Raw genomic sequence first — 17,500 nt, forward strand, 5'->3', positions numbered from 1 at the left:
CCGGTTCCTATACCGTAAAACCGACATTAGCAATTTCTTGCTACCGGTTGGATAGGAGGTTAGTTTATTGCATGCAACGCGTGAAACGACATTTGCAGTTTCTTGCTACCCTTTAGATAGGACGTTAGTTTATTGAAAGTACTCTCCGCCATATTATCTACCAGACCCAGTTAACCAATCTCTGCTGGGTTGACAGGGGGGTCAGAAAAAAATCATGAATTTATCAGTGATGAATCTTGGTTCTTTCGCATGTGAAGCTAGTGCTCTACCAACTGAGCTATCCGGATCCTCATTATCTACTTTTGATCATACCTATGACATTTTGTTTAGGAAAACAACCAAACTCAAGGTTTGAGATTATAGGCCTAGCTAGACATTCCCTTCATTCATCCCTTGGGCGATTTTTTTTTCTTTAGGATCTATTCCAAGGGAATACTGGAATAACCAGGCGTCAGCCGCAATGCAGCGTCGCAATGCGAGCTAAGGCTAGTTGACTTGCTCAAGGCCATATTGCGCGACGGGTAGTCGAACTCGGTACCTTTCTGGTTCGAAGCAAAGACCATTCCGCTGAGCCATGTTGTACCATAAGATCAACTGGATCAATTCCTCACACATGTTCTGATGTTGTGCTATATTTTAATTTTTAAATAATTCTAAGTTTTTACCCAGAGGACGATAACTTCCAATTTTCTGCAATGTTTTACATTTATCAAGCTCTCTAAGAGGATAAATTGATTCAGAAAAGTGAGAGGAGCAGGTGAATAGTGAGGCGAGACTAGCACTTATTTTATGAGTACAATTTATAAAATTCCCTTTATTCATCCCTAATAGGAAATGTGTCTTTAGGGTCTATTCCAAAGGAAGACTGGAATAACCCAGGCGTCAGCCGCAGTTCAGCGCTGCAAACTGAATAGGGTGAGGTGACTTGCTCAAGACGACACAGCGCTGCGAGTACTCGAACTCGGTACCTTTCAGGTACAAAGCTAAGACCGTACCGCTGAACCACGCTGGTCCCCATCAATTGTTGTTGTTGTTGTTGTTGTTGTTGTTGTTGTTGTAGCAGTATTAGTAGTAGTAGTAGTAGTAGTAGTAGTAGTAGTAGTAGTAGTAGTAGTATAGTATAGTAGTGGTAGTAAATAGTAGTAGTAGTAGTAGTAGTAGTAGTAGTAGTAGTAGTAGTAGTAGTAGTAGCGCAGCAGCAGTAGTATAGTAGTAGTAGTAGTAGTAGTAGTAGTAGTAGTAGTAGTAGTAGTAGTAGTAGTAGTAGTAGTGTAGTAGTAGTAGTAGTAGTGTAGTAGTAGTAGTAGTAGTAGTAGTAGTAGTGGTAGTAGTCGTTTCGTGTTGCTATAAGTCAGCGACACATTGTAAAGCCCTTTGAGTACGATTGATGGATTTTATATTGCGCTATATAAAAGCTCAAGCTAGACGTTATTTCGAGACGATATATCTATGTCACATTTGATATTTTGTACCGTTTTTCTCCATCAACAGTTTTTATCATTACTATGATTGACAATAAGTACAAAATACTCTTAAGTATTAGTATTAAATAATGTCTATGGCGAATACCTTTGCCTTTTTTCCCATCGTTAATAGAAACAGATTACGTAATTTCATGACAGATCAAAGGTTGAACTGTTTTTGTTTTGTTTTTTGTTTTTGCTTTGTTTTTTTTTTTTTTTGTCTATGATACATTTTAAGTTTCACAACGCAAAAGAAACTTTGTGCAAACGGGCGATCTAAATAAATGAAACTACTTTCGTCATCACGAATAAATCGTATCGATGCAACAATTTTGCAAATAAATATTGCGTATTTATTTGGGGCTTTGTGGTCTTGCGGTATGACACTCGCTTTCGGATATAGAGGTCCTGGGTCGAGCCTAGCTCGGTTCATAGTTGAATCATTGGAAAAGCTCTTTACTCACATTGTCTCATCGTACTCAGGTGTAAAATAAGTACCCGCCATTAACAGCAATGAATCTGTCTGGAAAAAAATAGTAATATCTCCTAACACGCGTTAGGTTTCGTTCTACATGTTTCGTGTTGCACGTTTAGTGGATATTGCACAATATACAAATTTCAAGTATCCTCTTCTTGTCTTTGACCTGTAGATAGTCCGAAAGGGGGCGGGCGAGGAAGGGGGTGGAGCGTGCATAGAGGTATAGTCTCTGCTTCATACCCAGTATCTGGCATCGTGGAAATCAAATCACCCTAGCTCAATTTGCAGTACTGCACTACGCTGACGCTTGGGTTAAACTAATTATTTGGACTAGATCTTAACCCCCTACTTACCAACAATAGGAAAATCGTCACATTTGTTACGAAACAACCAACATTTTTCTCATTCATATTTCCTATGTACATCATAAAATTTAAAGAAAATGAACGGTGTGTTGAAGCATGTTTTGCTCAAGAAATTATGTATGACAAGAATTTTACTGCTATTGAGTTTGAGTGATAAAATATCTATTTTTGTGTTAGTTGGGTGTAAAGTTTTGGGGACAATCCTGAAAATGTATGATAAGGAGAGAGTTAAAGAAACTATTTTTACCTTTGCTGACGAATTAAGGGATATTTTTCCCATTCTGCTATCACCACTGAGCATCAGACGAAAGGAGACGATATATCGAAAGCAAAAATTATCAATCTACACGATTTTATCAAACAGCTGCAAAGACAAAATCAACAAATCCCCATTATCAAATCAATATGTTCAAATTTACACATGAAATATTGACGATTTGAAAAGACCCCCAGGCGTGAGCATTGTACTTAGAAATAAATAATTAGATATACAAAAAAAAACCCACCCACAGACAGAAAAAAGCCCTGACTCTGGTATAGATAGTATGCACTTGGCCTAACAACATTGCCGTCCGGAAGTATAACGGACCAAGACATAAAACTATGTGTAACCTGAAACGTTTATAGATAGAACGAAGTTGACGTCACTCCGGTCTTTGTTATTGTTGTTTGTTTGTTTGTTTTTTTTGTGTGTTTATTTTTTTCTTTTGCCGTCCACATTAATGAATAATTCTCACTTAACTGTATTATCCAGACTATATAAAAGTTTAGGGTTAGATATAGTTTGTGTGTGTTGGTACGTTATGCTTCCGGATGGCAATGTTGTGAGCTTCTTAACCAAGCGCATACTATCTAATAGTCTTGTTAATACATTTTAGTGAGAATTAGTCATAAACGCGGATGGCAAAAAGCAATAAGAAAGACCTGAGTGAAGTCTACTCCGTTCTATCGCTCTATATTAGAGCGACTAGTCCTTCGGTGTTGTAAGAATAACGGAGCCTGATTTTATCCCGTTTTCTTTAGCGACGGACAATAGAAAATACTTGCTACAATTTGGATAGGACGTTCGTCAATTGCAAATTTTTTTCCACAAGATTTTAACAGACTTAGGGCTAGCCCACACTGGAGACTGACCCCGACGACCCGCACTGCCGTCTTCCGATTAAAAAGTTGGGTACGATCAAAATGCTAAGAATAAAGAGAATAGCCTCTAGACCCTCCTATAACAAGCACCCGATGTCCTTTGGCGTTTTGTTTTCGAGCTTGGTATGGTAGGTCTGCGTTCTTCTCTTTAATCGTAGTATTTTGTCCGTGCCCGGCGTCTTTATCCGAAGACGGCAGAGGACGGCAGTGCCGGGTCTCGGAGTCAGTCTCCGGTGTGGGTTAGTTAGCCCTTAGCATTTTAAAACACAGTAGATAGTGCTCCACACCACACAGGCAACACAAACGGGAGGTCAGAGATACGACGAAAGGTCAATCTCTTCAACTCGAACGTGTGTCAGATAGGCGTTTGATATTCCATCGAAGAGTCCAAAATGTTTGTGAAATGTAGATCTAAATAGATCAGGTTTTTTATACTACTGATTTTGACTTTGTGTTGTTTTTAAGTATTTTACGACGCTTTTAAACACATTTTGATTCTTTCGGCGTCAGTAAAAAAGGAATAAAATGAATTAGTCTAAATATTCTAGAATTACAAATGAAGCCACCTAAGAAAAAGAAAGACAAAGAGGAATGATTTAAATCGACGTATACATATATGCAGGTCTGACATGCGAATCCACTTATGGGCCTAGTTGAATGCTGTAATGGACAATATTTTGCGTCATTTTTTTTTTACATTTCAATTACAACAATGAGCCCATAGAGAATTGGGTTATCAACCTGCAAATAAGTGCACGTCGACTTAAATAGTAACAAAATTATATTTCAAGAGAGTTTGAAATCACCTAAAAGTCTCATCCAGACACAGGGCAGTACAGAATCCCACTAAGTGGAATACACCCAAATGTTTACAAGAAAATAAGTTCAAACAAAAAAATATAACTATCATACATTACGGAGAGGGTTTGACCCCCCCCCCCCCCCCCCCTATCGCCGCGAAATTTTTATTTTCTATTGTCGTCTGCATTTGTCTATTCACTTCATTATCTGTTATTAAGAGGACAAAATGTGACGTTTTTGGATTGATAAATCAATACCATCGTTGTTTTTGAACTTCAAATTTTCTCGCTCTAGCGTGAAACAGACAGAGAGAGAGAGAGAGAGAGAGAGAGAGAGAGAGAAGAGAGAGAGAGAGAGAGAGAGAGAGAGAGAGAGAAAGAACACCATCTGAGAACACGACCTTTGTCTTTCTGATGACGAGGTGTCGAAGCAAAAGCTTTTCCTCTTATGGTTTGTTACAGGAAACAATAATATAATGAGTATAATGAGATAATGACTCCACTATAACAAAGAAAGTGTTGGACTGGAACCCTCAGGGCAGAAGATCAAGGGGAAGGCACGGGAATATGGAGAAGAATTAAAGAAGTTGATATACAGAGGAGTGATAAGACATGGAACGAGATTTAAAAAAAAAAGTTAGCTCATGATAGAGAAGGATGGAAACTGTAAGTCTGTGGCCTATACCCGACCACAGGGTGAGAAAGACAACGATGATGATGATGATGATGATGATGATGATGATGATGATGAGGATGATGATGGTGTTATACGGGAATGGTGAAAGTCTAGGATGGTAAGGGGATATTAGGAAGGGTTTTTGTGACGACGATGATGATGATAATGATGATGATAATGATAATGATGATAATGATGATGATGATGATGATGATGATATGATGATGATGATAATGATGATGATGATGATGATGATGATGATGATGATGATGATGATAATGATGATGATGATGATGATGATGATGATGATGATGATGATGATAATGATGATGATGATGATAATGATGATGATGATGATGATGATGATGATGATGATGATGATGATGATGATGATGATGATATCTCGAATTTCCCAATCATAAATGATAACGTTTATTTACAATTAGAATGGATTTTGCTATGTTTTGGGCCAGGTATTCAGTTTATCAAGATGACCATTTCAAATTTGGCAGGATGATTAATACGTATTAGTTTATAGTTCCCATTCTTAAAAAAAAAAAAGAAAGAAAAATTGAGCTTTTATATAGCGCAATATCCACTAAATGTGCTCAAAGCACTTAACAAAGGGTCCCTGGACAACAGCAACATTTAACATGTAGGACGGGGCATGACGCCTGTTAGGCGATATTACATTTTTCGGACAGAGACAACGCTCTTAACGGCTAGGTACTCATTTTACACCGAGTACGGTGAGAACATGCGTGTAATTTGTCTTTTCCAAGGACTCAACTATACGCCGAACGAGGCTCGCACCCAGGACCTTCCGATCCAAAAGCGAGTATCATACCACTTTGTAGAGCGTTTTGAGCACGTTTAGTCGATATTCATCATCATCATCATCATCATCATTGCCTTTTTCACCCTTGGTCAGGGTATAGGCCACAGACAAACAGTTTCCATCCTTCTCTGTCCTGAGCTATCTTTTTAATCTCATTCCAGGTCTTACCAATTCTCTGTATATCAGCTTCTTTAAGTTGATATTGCGCTATATAAAAGCTCAATCTCAAGCTTAAGGCCACATGGCCGCACAAAAATCCAGAATGCCTCAAAATGTATTATGTAGGATTAACCTGTGGATTATAATTTCTGTTAAAGATTCAATTAGATAATTCTAGCTTCATTAAATGCCTTCATTTCTGTGGCTAAATAGTATTCAATAGTCTTATGTAACGTCACGTCCGCCCAGCAACCAGCAGCTTGGTTCTAAACAAAGAAAATCGGTACTTTTTATTCTTCATGCTGGCTAGAACTGCTTCAAATGTCATGTGATCAGAATGTATATAAGTCAAAACATGATCAGACTTATAATATTTTTCTCCTCTGGATACGCGTTTATGCTCGTCGGAGAAGTATTTCATAAGGCGTCCGTCGTTACTCCGATAGTTTAGAACCAGTTACTAATTTACGAGCTAAGTGACGTCACAACTTTTGAAGCCTATTAGGGAGCAAGGCACTAGTATCACTTGTTTAAGGTAATAATAATATGTGCGGCTATGTGGTCTAGTGGTATGACACTCGCTTTTGGTTTGGAAGGTCCTGGATTCGAGCCTCGCTCGGCGCATAGTTGAAACCTTGGAAAAGACTCTTTATTCACATTCTCTCACCTTACTCGGGTGTGAAATGAGTACCTGGCCGTTCACAGCGTTGTCTCTGTCCGAAAAAAAAATGTAGCATCGCCTAACAGGTGTCATGTCCAACCTAAATGTTAATTATTGCTGTTGGCCAGGGACCCATTGTAAAGCGCTTTGAGCACATTTAGTGGATATAGCGCTATATAAAAGCTCAAGGTGTTTTGGTTTATTCTGTTGTTTTTTTTTGTATTCTTCATTTTGCTTGTTCTGACCTTTTTTTCATTATATCGTTATGGCGTCGGACTTGGACGGATTATGCGTGTTTTTTTTATGTGTTTAATTTTGTTAATCTCTTTGTTGGTTTACTTCTGTGTCATTGTATCTTAATTCTTAAACTTAAAACTGCGAAGACTTTGACGTTATAGCCATTCCGCCCACGATCTTTTTATTTGTGTGTTTTATATAGATGAATGCCATCCATTTTGTTTTCATACGGATTTGTCAATTAATAATTATGTCCAAATAATGTCATAACCATATTCTATTCTCTTTTGTTCTATTTATAGATTACTCCTCATGTGACTTTACACGTGTCCACAACGTCTTTCCGCGCCCACTTCTAATAATATGAAGGAATTTATGTGACATGGATGGAAGGAACGCAATGTTGTGTGTGGACTATAATTTCATGTATGGATCATAATAATATGATATTGTAAATTCATTATTTTAACAAGATTGCGATTTCAAATTAATTATGAAGAAGAGGTTTACCATTGGTTGACTTCAAAATTGACAGAAACAAATCTATCAAAGAAGAGATACAACAATACTAATCTCTAACTTGCTATATTTATACTGTTATATCGTGTTGGTCACAGATTTTGTGCACACTCGTCATTAGTTTAAACTCATGATTAGGGTTGAGTCATAAAAACACACAAAAACACTTCTCCTATCTGTTTTAATTTGACAACATACCAACTTCAAGAAACTAAAAGAAAACTTAATTTTGATGGTCACTTACTGTAGTTGATCAATATTTCTTTTATTTTTTTTTCCAAAGTATTAATTAATTCAAGCTTTGAAATATTTATAAATAACCATTATGGAACATGTACTAAATGAATTTACAAACACGACTGAGTACCCCTAAAAGTTTGAATATAGGTTGATAATAAACAAATTATTTCGATTAAGAAGTAATCCAGTGAGATGTTTATGTCTTACAAATAGAAAAACAATTTGCTTTTATACTTCTAAAATAAATATAAATACATTTATATATTAGAACTGAAAGAGACATTTAGGAATATAATCTATATATTCTATAGATAGCCATGCTTCCATATTGCTTTGTGACTAGTACATTTTAAAAGAATGTAAGACATCACAAAACAAGTTCGCATTTCCTGATCAATTTCCTAAAGGAAACAACCCTTTTATCGACAGTTCATTTATACAAAAACTGCGCCATTTTTAGAAAGTGTAATTTCAAAGAGCGATCACGTGGGACATATGGTTACTATGGTAACAACAAAAATGGTTTTCCTAATTTTGTTGTGGGAGACTTAGGCAAGTATTTCTGTTCCCTACGGATTAATTTACTCAGTCGCTTGTGAAATATCCTATAGAACGTTTAGCATTTGCTGAGATACAAACAAACGAAGGTATAAAGCAAGGGAAAAAAAAAGAATATTCTCATTGACCTACTGCATATTCAATTTGATTTTGAAATTTATCAAAAGTGATTTTTGTTTTTTTTCGAAAATGCCGTCACCTCCACCTGCCGTTTACAATATAAAGGCGCCAAACGCCACACTGTACATAGCCCTGTCCGTGGATAACACCACGCAGCTGGACATACGTCAACTCCTGATCAAGGACATGGGACCACCCCGACGCGAGTTGGATCTTCTCATCCTGCTCACCATCATATACTCCGTCATCTTCATTTCCGGCACCGTCGGCAACATCTGCACGTGTATCGTCATCGCCAGAACTCACTCCATGCACACGACTACCAATTTCTATCTTTTCAGTTTGGCCATATCGGATTTGCTGCTTCTGTGTTTCGGTAAGTGTTTTATTTAACCATTTAACTGTAATACGCTGAAAATCATGTCGTCCAAGTCTCAGATTTAGAGTTTTTACCAAGATCAGGGCTTTAAATAGATCCATATTTTTTACGCTATAGAAACCGGGATAAACTCCTGCTCAATGGGCTTAATGGCTCTGAAGGACTACTTTATAGCAAGTAGTGGGTGAGAGAGAGAGTTCTAGAAATGACCTGAGTTTGATACGAATATTTTTGTATTCGTGGATAGCTCACACGGTAGACCACGCTCGAACCTGCCAGGCGGAGTTGTCGTACCAATAAGGTCGCAGTTTCAAACCCCACCACCGCCGCGAAAATGTTTATTCTCTATTGTCTTCTGGCACTTTTCTACTCACTTCATCTCTTGTTGTTACCAACATAAGTGCCTGCTCCACTCACTTTTCTGAATTTTTTATATCAAGTTTTTGATCATTTTGACTCTTCTTCCCATCGATCCATATTTGAAGGACGAGATTTCTGCCCAAATTTTTGAATATATGTTTTTTCAGAGAACGACAGTTTACTGTTTAAACCTATCACAGCAGCTTCTAATGATTTCATCTCACACCATAATATTATGACAATCTATCCAGGCGGCGAATTCGTTTCCGTACTCGTGTACAGTCGCAAACCCGTCCGGTAGCCTCGTCACAACACAACATTCAACACAGATGATCTGCAGTTTCGGGTTCTTTTACCGCAACGTGTAGATGTGGAACAAGTTTGAAAGTCCTTAAAGATGTAGGGTGGTCTGGTAATGACAGGATCTAGACCTTAGCCTGGTCGCAGTCATCCAGTAGTGCCTCCTCTTGCTGGTACAGATACCTTACAGTCCCTCGGATCCATTGGTCCAAAGAGCTGACGTTTACAAATAATAATAACAATTGAGCTTTTACATAGCTCAATATCCACTAAACGTGCTCAAAGCGCTTTACAGGGGGTCCCTGACCAACAGCAACATTTAACATGTAGGACGGGACATGACGCCTGTTAGGCGATATTTCATTTTTTTTTTCGGACAGAGAAAACACGTTTAATGGGCAGGTACTAATTTTATAGCTGAGTACGGTGAGAGAATGTGAGTAAAGAGACTTTTCCATTGACTCAACTATGCGCAGAGCGATGCTCCAACCCAGGACCTTCCGATCCGAAAGCGAGTGCCTTACCACAGGACCGCATAACCGCACCAAGGGTTGTGCAGCGTAAAATGCATAATAGCAATCGCTTTCTACACTTTTCATAGGACGCTAGTCTTTCGCAAAATACTTTCTGCCAGATCAAACAAACCCAGCTACCTAATCACTGCTGGATGTACCGAGGGTTCTGAATTTTTTTTTAAATGGAATCAAACTAGGTTCCTTTGCTTGTGAAGAGAGTGCTCTACCAACTGAGCTATCCGGACCCCTTTAAAATTGATTCAGAGGAAGAAAAACCAATGAAGATTGCTTTAACTCTCTCATTACCAGCCATTTTCAGAATTTTTCATGAAATTTCACACCCACCCAACACAAAATATATTTTTTTTCTACTTAACAGAAAAAGAACGAGTACATTCCATACATTATAATGTTGTCCAGTGTCTAATTTTTATCGCTATAATAAAGTATTTTCTTTATAATTTGTGATGTACATGGGATATCAGAATGAGAAAACTGTTGGTTGCATCGTAACCAATGTGACGATTTTCTATGGATGTTAATTTTTAAAAACCAATAAAAATAACAAAATAATTCCCTTTATTCATCCCATAGGGGTAATGCGTCTCTAGGGTCTATTCCAAGGGAAGACGGGAACAACCCAGGCGTCAGCCGCAGTACAGCACCGCAAATTAAGCGAGGGCGAGGTGACTTGCTCGACACAGCGCAGCGGCAGGTGTTCGAACTCGGTACCTTTCGGTACGAAGCAAAGACCATACCGCTGAGCCACGCTGTCCATTAAGGACAGGGTTATGCCTTAACTGTGCCGGGCTATTTTTAGAAGCTGCTATATATATACATTTTTGTTCAATGTGTTGACATAGGGCAATCCGGTTCTTTGTAGGATGGATAAGACAATTGTGTGACGATGCAGAAAAAAGACGTTTAATGACGTTTTTAACCCTCTCCTTATCACCTATAGAAAAATCGTCACATTTTGTTACGATGAAACCGTCACTTTTCTCATCCAGATTGCATTTATTTTTGCTATAGCTATAAAAACTTGACATTCTGTAATAGAGCCCATATTGTCAAACAATATTATGTATAGACTGTGCGTGTTGCTTTTCTGTTGAGTAAGAAATGTCTGTTTTTGTGTAAGGTGGGGGTGAAGTTTTGGGGAAAATTCTGAAAATGGCTGGTAATGAGAGGGTTAACAAAAAAATTAGTCTCCTCTTTGGCAAAAAAAAAGTAATTTACACCTCGCCGGGAAGAAGAGTCAAAATGATCACAAACTTGATATAAAGTAGTCCTTCAGAGCCATTAGGCCCATTGAGCCGGAGTTTATCCCGGTTTCTATAGCGTAAAACGGACAATAGCAATTGGTTGCTGTCAAAAAGACCCAGCTACTCATTCACTGCTGGGTAGACATAGTGGTCAGAAAAAAAAATCTCGACTGCACCCGGGATCGATCTCAGTCCCTTTGCGTGTGAAGAGAGTGCCCTACCAACTGAGCTATCGGGAACCCTAAGCTGATATAAGCTTCAGAAAAATGCAGAAAAATTGTGGATCCTGCATATATATATATATATATATATATATATATATATATATATATATATATATATATATATATTATATAAATTAGGGATTTGTTCGAGAAGTACCAGATGGAAAAAAGAGAATGAAAATATCACGCCGTCAGAGCCAAACTCAGGATCCAAACTGACACGGTCTAGAAGATAGATAGATAGATAGATAGATAGATAGATAGATAGATAGATAGATAGATAGATAGATGACGTAGATAGATAGATAGATAGATAGATAGATAGATAGATAGATAGATAGATAGATAGATAGAATGAAAGAGAGAGAGAGAGAGAGAGAGAGAGAGAGAGAGAGAGAGAGAGAGAGAGAGAGAGATCATCATCGAATAGACGCACTATCTACTGACCAATCCAGCACACACACACACACAATATCAATTGGATATCCTAAGTTTGCTTCTCTGACACAGTGACATTTTCATTCTCTGTTTTCACCTCGTAAATACGCCATACTCTCTTTTGCATATCAGCTGCTATAAGTTGTGGGCTGTAAAAAAGTATTCTATAGATAGTATGCGTTTGGCTAAGAAGCTCACAACATTGCCCTCCGGAAGTATAACGGACCAATACACAAAACCATGTGTAATATTGAAGGTTTATAGTCTGGTTAATACAGTCTGGTGAGAAATACTCATAAACGCGGATGGCAAAAACCAATGACAAAGACCAGACTGACGTCAACTTCGTGCTATCTATAACAAAATGAGTTATGACATCTTCAGAAAAGAACTATTTTTTGCAATTAGAACCCGTCTGGTTCAAGCCAACATATTAAAACAATTGAATTTATTATTTTTGTTCCTGACTGAAGAAGGGTTTTGCACCCGAAACTCTACGTTCAGCAAATTTTGGTGTATTTTAAAAACAGGTTTCTTGCGTTTATTTTCTTCAACGCCTCACGAATGATGCAATGATGTAACTTGGATGAGAAACGTGGGCGGTGGAGCAGAAAAAAGAGGTGTTTTAATGAAGTTTTTTTTTTTCTCTTTTTGAGTCACCCTGTCTTATCGAGGTGCCAAATTAAGCAAGAAAAAAATATACCCCCCCCCCCCCCAAAAAAAAAAAAAAAAAACCCCAAAAAATCAGTCGACCTCGACTGGGGATCGAACCTCAGACCTTCTGATTACCGATCAGACAGACAACGTCTGACCGGTAATCAGAAGGTCTGAGGTTCGATCCCCAGTCGAGGTCGACTGATTTTTGGGATGGTTTTTTTCTTCTATTTTTGTGTCTGGTTTTGTGTCGCACCTTTCATAATACTTGTTCAGTTCTTTATCTTACACCGGTGTCTTCTCCTTAATTTCTTAATTTGATGCTGTCTCCTTGAGGGCAAGTCATCATTTCCCCTACGCCAAGTAGGTGAGTCTAGAGTAAGAGGACCAGTGTTGCCCAAAATGGTAGCGGGATAATTGCTTAGTCTCCTTGGAACCTAATTTGGGAAACACTTCAAGTGTATCTTCAAATTTACCGCCCACAGCTGAGACACCTTTCATACTGCTGAGGGTTGCCCTATTGGCATTTTAATGCTGATTTGAATTGGAGTTCTTTGGCATTAAACTGCCAAGTTGGGATTTTTTGGGGTGTATTTTTTTTATAGATATATTACAGTTTTCTCAAAATAAATCTTATGTGATATTGTTATTTATTTTGATATATATGTGAAATTGTTTCATCTCAATGATTCAAATTGACAAGGATTGATAAAAGCAATTACAAAAAATGGCCGGAATTATTTATTCTTGATCTTAAGCATAATTTTTAAAAATTCACAATGTTTTTTTTCTTTCTTAAATTCATTCCATAACGAAGAAGTATTTACAGAAACAAATCTGATCTTTAAAAAAACTTTTGGGGGTCAAAATTGTTCCATATAGCCCATGTTAATTTTTTGTCAAATTACCTAAAATGCATTTTGTCGGGGTAATTCACAAGTTAAAAATTTTGAGCCATGACATAAGTTAATTTTGTAAAAAGAAAATTATTAAGGATAATATTTTCTGTTCTTTCGCGGTGAAGGCTAAAATAGCAATATTTCCGTTCATTTTATTTTTTAATTTACTGTTCGAAAGGTGATCTACCAAAATATAACACCGCGTTGGAGCGTGGAGTCTAGATTTTAAATATATCGCTCAAGAACATGGAATAAATCTATCGCCTATCGCCTCTATATCGCCTCATGAAATAAGACTGGGCTGATGTTTTTGCTATAATGTGATTTAACATTTTACAAAAGAAATTACACTTTGCGCGGCATCGTAAAATGTCTTCATCGCCTAGGCATTTTCATTATCATTGCCTTTCACCCTGGGTCGGGTATAGGCAACAGACAAACAGTTTCCATCCTTTTCTATCCTGAGCGAGTTTTTTTAACTTGTTCCATATCTTATCACTTCACTGTATATCAGCTTCTTTAATTCTTCTCCATGTTCCCGGTGGCCTTCCCTTTGATCTTCTGCCCTGAGGGTTCCAGTCCAATTCGTTCTTTGTTATAGTGGAGTCATTCTTTCAAAGAGTGTGTCCACTCCACCTCCATCGTTTTCTTCCTATTACTAGGCATTTTACGAAGAAATATAGATAATCTATCAAACAAACGTCTGGTGCCAATAGGAAATGAGATTAGCGGAAGAGTTGCGTCCCTTGATTGGACGTCACCGGTGGAGAAGTTATTTGTAAACAAACCAACTACAAGCCAAGCGCTCCAAATACAAAATTCATATTTCTGTACAAAAATGCATAACGTTGATTATGATATGCATGTTTGTACAGAAATATGAATAATACATTTTGTATTTGGAGCGCTTGGCTTATAGTTTGTTTGTTTACAAATACCTTCTCCACCGGTGACGTCCAATCCAGGGACGCTAATCTCATTCCCTATAGGGATCGCCCGTATTATCCAAAGTGGAATAAAACGCCAAGAAACTTGAGCTTTTTTATAGCACAATATCCACTAAACCTGCTCAGAGCGCTTTACAACCGATCCCTGACCAACAGCAATAGGTAACATGTAGAACAAGACCTGATGCCTGTTAGGCGATATTACAATTTTTTTACGACAGAGACAACTGGCCAGGTACACATTTTATACCTGAGTACGGTGAGAGAATGTGAATAAAGAGTCTTTATCAAGGACTAAATTATGCGCCGAGCGAGGCTCGAACCAAGGATCTTCCGATCCGAAAGCGAGTGTCATACCACAATATCACATAGCGGCACAGTGAGCAATTCATCATCATCATCAGCATCATCATCATCATCATCATCATCATCATCATCATCATCATCATCATCATCATCACCAGCAGTAGCGCAACAGCGCCAGAAACATCCTACTGCAGCTCCTCCTCCTTCTCATCATCCTCCTCCTCCTCCTACTACTACCACTACTACTACTACTACTACTACTACTACTACTACTACTACTACTACTACTACTACTACTACTACTACTATTACTACTACTACTATTAATACTACTGCTACTACTACTACTAATACTAATACTACTACTACTACTACTACTACTACTACTACTACTACTACTACTACTACTACTACTACTACTATTACTACTACTACCACTACTACTACTACTACTACTACTAATACCACCACAACCACCACAACCACTACTACTACTACTACTACTACTACTACTACTACTACTACTACTACTACTACTACTACTATTACTACTACTACCACTACTACTACTACTACTACTACTACTAATACCACCACAACCACCACAACCACTACTACTACTACTACTACTACTACTACTACTACTACTACTACTACTACTACTACTACTACACTACACTACTACTACTATACTACACTACTACTACAACTACTACTACAACTACTACTACTACAACAACAACACCTACTACTACTACTACTACTACTACTACTACTACTACTACTACTACTACTACTACTACTACTACCACTAACTCAACTCAATCCCCTACTTTACGTCTAATCCCCTCTTATCCAGGCCTACACAGATTCCCTTAGCAAACCCCATGTCAGGAAGTCAATGTTTTAGCAACTCCATCCGATCACAAATCTCAGTGCTTAGTGACTGTTGAAACGTGGTCTCAGGCCACGATCTCTAGTCTGTTAATTGAATAAATAATCCAAGAGAAATCCTGTATTTTTTACATACTTGAAAAAAACTTGAGCTTTTATATAGCGCAGTTGTAACATGTATTGAAATATCTATATTGGAATACTCTTCAACAGTCGTAACGTCACTTCGTTCCTAATGCCGCATGATAACTGGCTCTAAACTATCGAACAATGGCGGACGCCCGTATGAAATATTTCTCCGGCGAGTATAAAGCGTATCTAGAAGGGAAAAAAAACACATACATTTGATCATGTTTTGACTTTTACACATTCTGATCACAAGACATATGAAAAGTTCTAGCCAGCATGAAAAAAAAAAGTAATGATTTTCTTTGTTTAGAACCAAGATGGCCGCCGTTACCAGGCGGCGTGACATCATACTATTGAATCGTATTGTTCGGCTGTGTTTAATTATGTTAGGGTACTTTATAGCGGGACGCATCTTGTGTTGTATGTGAATGTGGACTGCGTGAACGTATTAGCACCTTTTTGTTACTTAGAAACATCATAACACGTTGTTTGTGTATTAAGTGAGTTACGGAAACAACTCCGTCCAGGATGGTCGTAATATGTATTTGTTGTCAATTTTCCATATTATTAATTATAATCTAATTGAATTAACATAGTCTAACCCTGAGTCGTTACAGCAATATAATCCACTAAATGTGCTCATAGCGCTAATGTTAATCCATGAAAAGCGCTATATAAATTTAGATTTTTAAAAATTGATACGATTTAATCTATCACAATTTGGCTGAATACTTGATTATACGCAGAGTGTCCATGTAGTCTTTAGAAATAAATAGAGTATTTATATAGAGCAATATCCACTAAACGTGCTCAAAGCGCTTTACAGGAGGTCCCTGACCAAAACCAACATGTAAAATGTAGAACGAGACATGACGCCTGTTAGGCGATAATACAATTTTACTCCGACAGGGACAACGCTGTCAACGGCCAGATACCTGAGTTCGGTGAAAGAATGTGAGAAAAGAGCCTTTTACAAGGACTCAACTATACACCGAGCGAGGTTCGTACCCAGGACCTTCTGATTCGAAAGCGATAGTCATTCCACAAGACCACATAGCCTCACACAAGAAACCATGTATCTTTGAAATAATAAATGCGAGTCCTTCCAAAGTAAATGTCCGCACGTTGCTGGAAGTAGTATTGAGGTATGTTTAATAATATACGATTCTTACACTCTTGCTTTCTGGAATACGCTTCAACAGTCGTAACGTCACTTCCCTCGTAATGGCGAATGGTAACTTAGTAACTGGCTCTAAACTATCGGAACAATGGCGGGCACCCTTATGAAATATTTCTCCGACGAGCATAAAAGCGTATCCAGAGGGAAAAAAACCAACATTATAAATCTGATCATGTTTTGACTTGTACACATTCTGATCACAAGACATATGAAAAGTTCTAGCCAGCATGAAGAATAAAAAGTACCGATTTTCTTTGTTTAGAACCACGATGGCCGCCGTTGATGGGGGACGTGACATCAGACTATTGAATTCAATTCCGGACGTGTTTCCAACCGTTGCACGAGCTTGCTGGCTAGGCATTCCATAGGGGAATACAGATAATTAATCCAACTGTTGTCATCAGCAATTCTCACAGTGTCCAAAAAGAGCAACTTTGGGGTTAACAATCTTGCACAAAGAAGAAACACCCCCCACGAAAGTTCCTTAACCACTACTCGAACCTGGGACATTACGTGTCACAGTGCAATTCCTTAAACACCTGGCCACTTCGCCGATAAAATACTCACCAGTTAAGCCACACCAACACAACGTGTAATCTTAGTTACATTCTTGCTTATCCGAACCAGCGACCACCTGAGCTCTAGCCCTACGGTCGTGTGTCATGACGTAGATGTCTGTTGTAGTTGTTCCAGGCGACTATATTATGTTACAGTGAATGAAAAAATCAGTCGGATGCTGAAAAAAGGTTTGAA

At 38.0% G+C, this 17,500-nt stretch overlaps 2 protein-coding genes across 2 annotated transcripts in view; one reads left to right on the plus strand and one right to left on the minus strand.

Annotated features, from left to right (window-relative positions):
- Window positions 1-17,500, minus strand: part of LOC144967519 (pyrokinin-1 receptor-like) — a 215,208-nt gene that overhangs the window by 82,617 nt on the left and 115,091 nt on the right. The window lies entirely within an intron of this gene.
- Window positions 8,238-17,500, plus strand: part of LOC144966886 (pyrokinin-1 receptor-like) — a 119,738-nt gene continuing 110,475 nt past the window's right edge. Inside the window, exon 1 of the mRNA XM_078903592.1 lies at window positions 8,238-8,633. Within this exon, the coding sequence (XP_078759718.1) occupies window positions 8,327-8,633 (307 nt within the window). The 5' untranslated portion in view covers window positions 8,238-8,326. The remainder of the gene's footprint in view (window positions 8,634-17,500) is intronic.

The sequence above is a fragment of the Berghia stephanieae genome, chromosome 3, assembly GCF_034508935.2.
Source record: "Berghia stephanieae isolate SIO BIC M18660-M18661 chromosome 3, UCSD_Bste_1.3, whole genome shotgun sequence".
NCBI lineage: Eukaryota > Metazoa > Mollusca > Gastropoda > Nudibranchia > Aeolidiidae > Berghia > Berghia stephanieae.